This window comes from Oryx dammah, unplaced genomic scaffold (genome assembly GCF_014754425.2).
Source record: "Oryx dammah isolate SB20612 unplaced genomic scaffold, SCBI_Odam_1.1 HiC_scaffold_9, whole genome shotgun sequence".
In the NCBI taxonomy this organism is placed as follows: Eukaryota; Metazoa; Chordata; class Mammalia; order Artiodactyla; family Bovidae; genus Oryx; species Oryx dammah.
This window is the reverse complement of record NW_024070193.1, coordinates 3,216,136-3,225,222: the sequence shown is the minus strand read 5'-3', so window position 1 is coordinate 3,225,222 and position 9,087 is coordinate 3,216,136. Positions and strand designations below refer to the sequence as shown.

General features: G+C 55.9%; 1 protein-coding gene across 3 annotated transcripts in view; it reads right to left on the bottom strand.

The window, feature by feature from the left end:
• The window catches only part of FGD5 (FYVE, RhoGEF and PH domain containing 5), a 117,381-nt gene that overhangs the window by 10,146 nt on the left and 98,148 nt on the right, over window positions 1–9,087 (bottom strand). For 2 of the 3 annotated variants that reach the window (XM_040246690.1, XM_040246692.1), the window contains 5 exons: window positions 5,550–5,633; window positions 4,007–4,086; window positions 2,681–2,780; window positions 2,255–2,455; window positions 300–429 (listed from right to left, as the gene is read on the bottom strand). In XM_040246690.1, coding sequence (XP_040102624.1) covers window positions 300–429; window positions 2,255–2,455; window positions 2,681–2,780; window positions 4,007–4,086; window positions 5,550–5,633 — 595 coding nt within the window. The remainder of the gene's footprint in view (window positions 1–299; window positions 430–2,254; window positions 2,456–2,680; window positions 2,781–4,006; window positions 4,087–5,549; window positions 5,634–9,087) is intronic. The other variant, XM_040246691.1, reaches the window with a different exon arrangement.

Genomic DNA, 9,087 nt, shown 5'->3' with positions numbered 1-9,087 from the left:
CAGACACATGTCCTAGACACATGGACCCAGACACGTCACCCAGACACGTGTCCCAGACACATGGACCCAGACGTGTCTCAGATACATGCCCCAGACACATGCCCCAGACTCAGCTGCTCTGGAACCCTTCCTCTGGGGGCACCTCTGGATTTTCTACAGAAGCAACGGTGGGGGAGAAGGGGCCCCAGAGCAGGGTTTAAACCCTGTCTCCTCCTGGAGGGCAGCATTTGTCCGGAGTCCCCCAGGAAAGCAGCTGGGAGAAGCCGTGTGAGGAAGAAGCGGAGGGTGGTCCGCAGTACCTCTCATCAGGCCTGGGGCGTCCCCGCCCCTCTTCTTCAGCTCCCCGTAGCAGCCGTCACACACCTTGGCCATGCGGTCTTTGAGGTACTTCAGAGGGTACTTGTTCCGAGAGCAGTTCCGGCAGACGATCTGCAGGAGATGGGGGCCCGCGGGTCACAGGGTCTCACCCTCCCGGCCCGAGCAGAGGACCATGTCCGACCCCTCTGCCGACCCGCCCCCACCTCCTCGAGGGCCTCGTGCTCTGAGCAGAGTTATTACGCTCCTCTGCAGGTGCTTATCTGTTTTTCTTTTTAAAAAATTATAGAAAATTATAAAATAATATATAAAAAAATTACAGAAGTGATTTCTCGTCTTATGCTTGTGCCCAGTCATGTCCAAGTCTCTGTAACCCCATGGACTGTAGCTTCTAATACCTAATATCATATTTGTAGCATATGATACCTAGTATAATATTGAATACCTTATAATACATAATATAATATTATAATACCTAATATTATATACCTATATTATAATTGCTTATAATACCTAATAAAATGAAAGTTCTGTGTGAAAAGTGAAAGTCTCTCAGTCATGTCCGACTCTTTGCAACCCCATGGACTGGAGCCCATCAGGCTCCTCTGTCCATGGGATTTTTCAGGCAAGAATACTGGAGTGGGTTTTCATTTCCTTCTCCAGGGGATCCTCCTGACCCAGAGACTGAACCCGCATCTCCTGTGTCTCTTGCATGCAGGCGGATTCTTTATCCACTGGGCCATTGGGGAAGCCCAACAGAAGTGATATATAACATTATATTATTAATAGTTTCAGGTATACAATGCAGTGATTCAGTGTATGTAATACAGTTAGCTCTCCATTTCTGTGGGTTCCACATCCACAGATTCAACCAATGGTGGATTGAAAAGATTTTTAAAAATTCCACAAAGTTTCAAAAGCAAAACATGCTGCCAACTATTTGCATGCAATTTACACTGTATTTATAACTATTTACACAGCATTTGTAGCTCAGCTGGAAAAGAATCCGCCTGCAATGTGGGAGACCTGGGTTCAATCCCTGGGTTGGGAAGATCCCCTGGAGAAGGGAAAGGCTACCCACTCCAGTATTCCTTGCCTGGAGAATCCCATGGACAGAGGAGCCTGGCGGTCTATATATAGTCCATGGGATCGCAAAAGAGTCAGACACGACTGAGCAACTTTCACTTTTTACCCAGCACTTCTATTTCACTAGGTATTATAAGCGATCTAGAGATGATCTAAAGTGTGGTAGAGGATGTGTTTAGGTTACATGCCAATGTTATATTGTTTTAAATAATGTACGTGAGCATCCTTGGATTTTGGTATCCACGGGGATCCTAGGATCCTAGAACCAGTCTCTCGTGGATATCAAGGGAGACTATATGGTGAAATCACCACCATGTCTAGCTAGCATCTATCACCACACATAGTTTACAAATTATTTTTCTTGTGTTAAGAACTTTACAGATCTATTCTCTTGGCAGCTTCCACATATACAATATAGCTTTTTAAAATGAATCAATTTAGCTTTTATTTAGCTGCACTGGGTCTTAGTTGCACAGGGATCTAGTTCCCTAACCAGAGACTGTATCCTGTCCCCTGCATAGGAGCATGGACTCTTAGCCAGAGGACCACCAGGGATGTCTCTACAACACAGTTTTGCTGACTATTATCACCAAGCCGTAAGCTTTCTGTTTTCTGATGAGCCTGCACCCTAAACCAAGACAGGATGCTCTTCTTCCGGGGACAACAACCCCATCCGCTACAATTTCCTTCGGGGAGCAGGGTGGTGCAGTGGAACGGGTCTGGGGTTTGGAGCCCTGGTGGGAGGGCGTCAGTAAAAGGTGAATTAACTTCCCGCCCCGCCCTGGGCCCGACCCGCAGCAGCTGCTGGACGGCCCCTAGTCCCCAGCCCCGCGCACACGGCTCCGAGCCTCACCTTGCCGCAGGCGTGGCAGTGGTGGCGCCTCAGGGTGAGGGAGAAGTCGCAGCCGCAGTTCATGCACATCATGACGTGCGTGACCGGCACGAGGGTCGGAGGCCTCTCCCCCAGGCTGACCCCCAGCCTCTCCCGTATCTGGAGCAACGGAGTCAGGCGGGCAGCGGGGTCAGGAGACCAGCTGGGCCGGCGCGCCCCTTCCTGTAGGGGTGGGTCTGTGTGTGTATGGAGGGGCGGGGTGGACTCCACTACAGCCACCCCCACCTCGCACCCTCCAGGGCGCCGACCTCGGTGAGAAATGGGGCCGGAGGGGCCAGGCTCTGGGCTGCACAGGGACCGCCCTGAGCCGGGCCGCAGGGAGGACCCAGGGGTGCCCTGATGGAAGGAGGTGCTCGAACTCACAGGGGCCCAGGGAGGCCAGCTCACCTCCATGCTATGCTGGAAGGCGGCCAGCGCCTGGGTCTTGTAGTCCTCGGGGAGGGCTCGGCTCACGCAGCTGTGCCACTCGTCCCTCTCCGCGCAGGAGCTGCGGGCAGAAGCCAGACTGAGCGAGAGCTGTGCACCCTCTCGGGGTGGACCAAGTCCCCGCGGCACCCCCGCCCTGAAACCCCGGCCCGGCCACCCGCCAGACTGGCACGGCGGCATGTCCGCTTCCAAGCGGGCGGCCTCGATTGTGAGGTGTCTCTAGGCCTGGCCTGTAAACGTGGGAACATCAAACACTCCTCTAACCCCCAGGGCGGCTGCAGGGACCAGATGACACGTGGTGGGTGGAGGACTCTGCCGATGGCGAAGCACTGTGCAGAAGCAAGGGGTCCCGCCCTCTCAGAGGGGTGCGCTGACCTTGGGCAGAGAGCCAGGTACCACCTGGGGGGCAGTGGACAGATGCCGGCAACGGTCACTATCTCATTCTCCCTGTCCTTCTCCTCAGTTTCCCACACGCCCTCGCAGCCATTCACTCATTCAGAGCACAGACATCCCACCTTCCCCTCCGGGCCTGGCAGGGTCTCCTGAGAGGCAATGCACCCCCACCAGCCGCCGGGCTGAAATTCTCACGGAGCCCCCTAGGTGTCGCTCCAACCCCGTCACCGTGCCTAGAGCAGCTCCTGGCAGGAGCCCCTTCCTGGTTTCTGAGCCCGGAGCCCCTATCCCAGCTCCAGTTGGTCTTGTCCTGGAAAGAGGGCGGCGGGACTCTCTTTGCCAGAAACCAACAAAACGGGGACCCCGGGGCAGAGCCTGAGGGCCTGGGAAAAAAACAGCCATCTCTGAAAGAAAGGCCTCATCGCCCAAAAAGTAAAAGGGAAAATAAATCGACAAATGCTCACCCCTGATGTTTCTCTCACTCTCCAGACCTGGCAGCCTAAACAGAGACTATTTTATGAGCTAAGGTGCTCCATGCACTTTTCACTGGCTTTAACCTTTCTTACTGCTGCAAAGACCCAGTGATCTGCAGGGTTTTGCAACAAGGAGATATTGTTATATTTAAGCAATGGGCTCCGGAAGCCCCCGAGATTCCATGTAAACTTTTATGTGTACGCACGTGTTTCCTGGGGAGAGAAACCATGGTTTTATCATATTCGCCACATGACTGTCCAAAAATGGACGAGAAATAACGGAACAAAAGTCATTTACCCAAAAGGACACCAAAATAAAAATGACAACACATTCAGCGTCTGCGATTCCAAACTTTCCCACCTGCAAAATCCTGCCCCACACCACCGACCCCCCACCACCCCGTCCTTCCTTTCCTCGTACCTGGCAGACAGGGTCAGGCAGGACTCTGGAGTCTCGATCTTCAGGGCGTAGGGCACTTTCTCCATCACAGGGCGGCTGACCTGGAAACCAGGAGCGGCCCCTCAGGATGGGCACGGGAGGGGTCCTGCCACTGCCCAACTCTGAGGCTGAGCTTCCTCACTGCGAAGGGCAAACCTTTCTCACCTGGAAGATGGGGTGTGTGTGTGTCTGTGTGTGTGCGTGTGTTTGTGTCTCTGTGCGTGTGTGTGCACAGTGGGAGCTCTGCTGCTGACTCTGACTCTGTGGCCGTCCGCTTCCCCCCGGGAAGGCATCCTTCTCGGAGCCCACAGTGCTGAACAAGCACCTGCCCAGTGGTCTCCCTCCAACACGGCCTCTGTCAGACCCCTGAGCGGACGGATGCTTTGGTCCAAAAAGGGAAGACACCTCCCAAGTTAGTGAGGTCGCCCTTCTCCAGGCTGGGGGCCTCAGGAGGGAGACAGCCCCCCGCAGGCCCCCTTCAGCTCTTCCTCCCTTCCAGCCCTCTGCCCTCCCAAGTGACAGCCCACATGTACCCCACTCCCCCACTTCAGTGCTCCCCTCTCTGACCCCGTCCCCACGATGGGCAGGAATTACCTTCCTAAAACTCCCGGCTCATTGAAAATCCCCATCAGCTCCAACCAGCTCCGTATCTGGGACCCCGGTCACACTGAGTGAGGTCACAGCTGACCCGGTCACACCATCCTGTCTCTCCAAGCTCACCGACAAGACTGTCCAGTTGAGCCAGCCTCTCTTTAAGAAATAGCTGCTGCTTGAACAGGCATATGCACGCTTGCGTGCGTTACTCAGAGCAGCCAAAAGGTGGAGGCCACTCTAGTGTCCACGGATGGACGATGGGTACACAAAGTGTGGTCTAGCCTACACCCACGATAGAGCACTATTCAGCCTTTAAAAGGAAGGCGATTCTGACACTTGCAACCAAACGGATGAACCCTGAGGCTGTCACACTAAGTGAAGTAAGCCAGTCGCAGAAGGACAAGCAGCGCCTGGGAGTCCCTAGAGCTGCTGAGTTCATAGGGACAAAGAGTAGAATGGCAGTTGCCAATGCCTGGGGGAGGAGAAGGGGAGAATTAAAGAGTTTAAGGGCACAGAGCTTCAGACTGGAAGGATGAGAGCGTGCTGGGGATGGCCAGAGCAATGGTAGTGTAACACCGTGAATGCACTCGATGCCTCGAACTGTACACTTAAAACATGGTTCTGACGGTAAACGTACATTATGGATATTTTACCACGATCGACAGACACATGCCTGCTTGCTTTCTCTCTCCACATTTTCCTTCCCCCAGAACCCCCTTTCTTGTCTCTCTTCCGCATTTATCCAAATATTATCCACTCCGGGCAGCCCTCCCTCACCCCACCCTCCCTGAGCTCCCAACGACAGAATCCTGGGGCAACTCACAAGCCGGGGTCCTCCTTGTCTGCGGGCTGTGAGTTCCAGAGGTGGGGCTGTGTCTCCTCGTCCCCAGGGCCCCCGCCACCCCCAGGGCCTCCGCCCCCGGGCTCTTACCTTCATGCTGGCCACCACCAACGTGCTCTTCAGCCGGTACTTCCCGTCCTTCTGGGGGTACGTGTACAGCAGCACATCGCTCATCTGGGGAGAGGGGACCCCGTCAGACGTGTCTTGGGCCCAGAACGCCCGTGCTGGGCGTGTCCTGGAGCGTCACTGAGCGCAAGCATCTCGCATTCCCGGGGACCAGGGGAGCAAGGGCACTTTGGGCTCAAACAGGAGACCCCTTCTCTGCAATTTCACATGGACACAGAGGAGCAAATGCACATATGCCCACAGCAAGTCCAGGACGGGGATGTCGGTACGAGGTTTATCCAGCACCACTCCAAAGGGAAACAACTCAAACACCTATCAGCGGGTATCAGCACACAGAAACGGAGGCACATTCACAGCTCGCAGCCACACAGCAACCAGCGGGCAGACGGAACATGCCTGACGACAGGGCTCAGCCTCCCACACACGCCAGTGAGAAGAAGCCGGACTGTGGAGTCCACGCTGCTTCACAACATGTACATGAAGCTCCAGAACAGCTCATCTGCACTGATGGAAGTAAGGGCAGTGGGTGCCTGGGGGACAGTGAGGGGAGGTGCCCCGGGGAATTTCCGCGGGGCTGGATATGCTCCGTATCTTGACCCAAGCGGCGGTCACACGACACTATGCAGCCGTCGACGGACACCACCTTGTACACTTAAACACTGACGAACTCTCTATCAAGTCAGCCTCTAACAAGCAGAGTTAAGGAAGGGAGGGAGGGAAGGGGAAGATTCCTGGGGACAGGGAGCTGGCGGGTCCTGCTCACTGCAAGGTAGATAGATAGCGTTAGTCGCGGCCGACTCTCCGTGACCCCATGAACCGTAAGCCCGCCAGGCTCCTCTGTCCATGGGACTCTCCAGGCAAGAATCCTGGAGCGGGCTGCCATTTCCTCCTCCAGGGGGGTCTTCCCCACCCAGGGCTGGAACCTGGGTCTCTTGCACTGCAGGCAGGGCCTTTACCGTCTGAACCTCCAGGGAAGCCCGTTCACTGCTGCACCCCCAGCAACAGAGCCGACACGCAATTAAGGTTTGCTGAATGAATGACTGAAGCTTGCCGCCCAAAGCAGGGCAGACGTGCAGAAACTTAAGCCACTCTGCCTTCAGAGAGAGAGTGTTTCTGTCTGGCCAAGTGCCCAGCGTGAAGAGCCGATGGCGTCCCCCAGGTGGCGCTCTGGGCCATCTATCCTGACCCTGCTCTGCAGGAGCTGATGGCTCCAGACAAGCTGTCTCGCTCTCTGGGGTCTCAGCCGCCCCACCTGCCAAGAGGGGGACAACCCCACCCCCACTTCACTACAAGCATCAAGAGAGAGTGGTCCCCGGAAAGGCCCCATGCGTGGGAGCTGAAGGGGATCAGGAAGACGCGGTCTGAAGCGGGGGCGGGAACTCAGGGTCTGCGCTCCTCTCCCCGCAGACGGCGTCTGCAGAGGGGGCAGGATGGGCAAGTTTTCCTGCCACCACCTCTCCCGGCACTTCTGGGACTGGTCTGGGCACTGAGCCGCGGTGTAGCCTCAGGCAAGCCCTTCCTCTCTCAGGGCCTCACTGTCTGAACAGAGTTGGAACAGACCAGGGTCGACAAACTGTTTCGTAAAGAGTCAGATATTCATGTACAGATGTGAGAGCTGGACAGTAAAGAAGGCTGAGCACTGAAGAATTGATGCTTTCAAACTGTCTTGAGAGTCCCTTGGACTGCCAGGAGGTCAAACCAGTCCATCCTAAAGGAAACGAACACTGGAAGGACTGATGCTGAAGCTGAAGCTCCAATACTTTGGCCACCTGATGCTGAGAACTGACTCATCGGAAAAGACCCCGATGCTGGGAAAGATTGAAGACAGGAGGAGAAGGGGGCGACAGAGGATGAGATGGTTGGACGGCATCATCAACTCAATGGACATGAGCTTGTGCAAATTCTGGGAGATGGTGAAGGACAGGGAAGCCCGGTGTGCTGCAGTCCATGGGGTCGCAGAGGTGGACCCAACTGAGCAACTGAACAACAAAGAAAGTATTTCAGTCTCTGCGGGCCAGATGGTCTCTGCTTCAGCTGCCTGACTCAGCCATCGTCTCCCAAAGCAGGCACCAGCGACACTCAAGGAAGAACGCATGAGGCTGCACTCCCAGAGACCTCTCTGAACACAACAGGCGGCGGGCCGACCCCAGGACCAGAGGAAGCTTCCAAGCCCTGTCCGGCTCTGTTGTTCTAACACTGACGAGAACCACTGGCTAGGCCAGGCACTGGGCTGAGCTCCTGGCAGGAAGGATCTCAATTGGGGCCCCACCGTCCCCTCAGGCAGGCGCAGAGGGGGAACCGAGCCACAGACAGGCTAGACCCCCTCTCCCAGGTCTACAGAGCCCATCGGTGGAGGGGTGAGGATCATGAGTGAATGAAGGTGCCTCCAGGGCATGCAGGGTGGTGTGCTTGGGGGTGGCCACACCCCGCCCACCCCCAGGGAACCCACTCGTGTCACCACGGTGACCCCGCCTTTCTGCAGCTGGCCCTGGAGCCACAGCTGCCGTGGCAACACCACTGGCACCCAGGGCTCTGTGAACGGTCCAGGACCACACGGCCTCCCTGCACGGCAGTGCCAGCCTGCCAGAGTGGGGGCGTCTCAGGGGAGGTGACAGGTGGTGGGGAGGATGAAGCAGAGGGAGAAGAGCCTCTGGGCTCGGCTCCTCTGGTCTTTATATGGAGCCGAGTGACCACTGAGGCCAGCCCAAGGCCCCGGGGCACAGGCCACCGAGGCTCAGCAAACCTTGGCAGGCGGCCGCGGATGAGACGCTTCCAGCCAGGCTCGCAATTCCCCTGTTCAGGACTGGGAGGCCAATCTGGAATTTAGCCCCCCAGCTGGCAGGGCCATTGGAGACCACCACACCCTGCCAGCCCTATGAGCGAAAGGGCCCATCTGCACCCGTGACTCCACCAGGCCAACAGAGGCGTTCCAGACACACCGTGTTCCTCACACCTCTACCCTTTGCTGCTGCAGTTCCTGCTCCTGAAATGCTCTTCCTTCATCCGCCTGACAAAACTCTAATCATTCCTTTCAAGCCTAACGCGGTTACGGTTTTCCCCAGGGAAAAAATACACGGAACACTCAGCATATGGCACAGCCCCCAGAGAACACGCCACAAATGCCAGCTGCCACTGTGCCATCCACCTTCCTACTTCCCCACTCTCCCGGATCCTCTCTTTCCTTCCATATCCCCCCCGTCCCCAAGATTCTGCCCAAACTACTCTCATAACTCAATCTTTACCCCGGACGCTGGAGGTTGAGGGCAGAGAAGGGGACTCTGAGCTATTGGGTTCCAGCACCCAGCACACAGGAGGTGCTTCAACAGAGAGAACTCCTACCCACTGACTCAGAGCCTCTCCACTTTTACTGTGCAGACAATTCTAACAAAGGAGAATGTAACAGCAGGAACAAAAACTGACAGCGAATGGTGAAGGAGCAGAGAGAAAAATTACTTCTAGCAGAGAGAAGAACTCAACCGGTAAAACACCTTGGGGGTCTCAG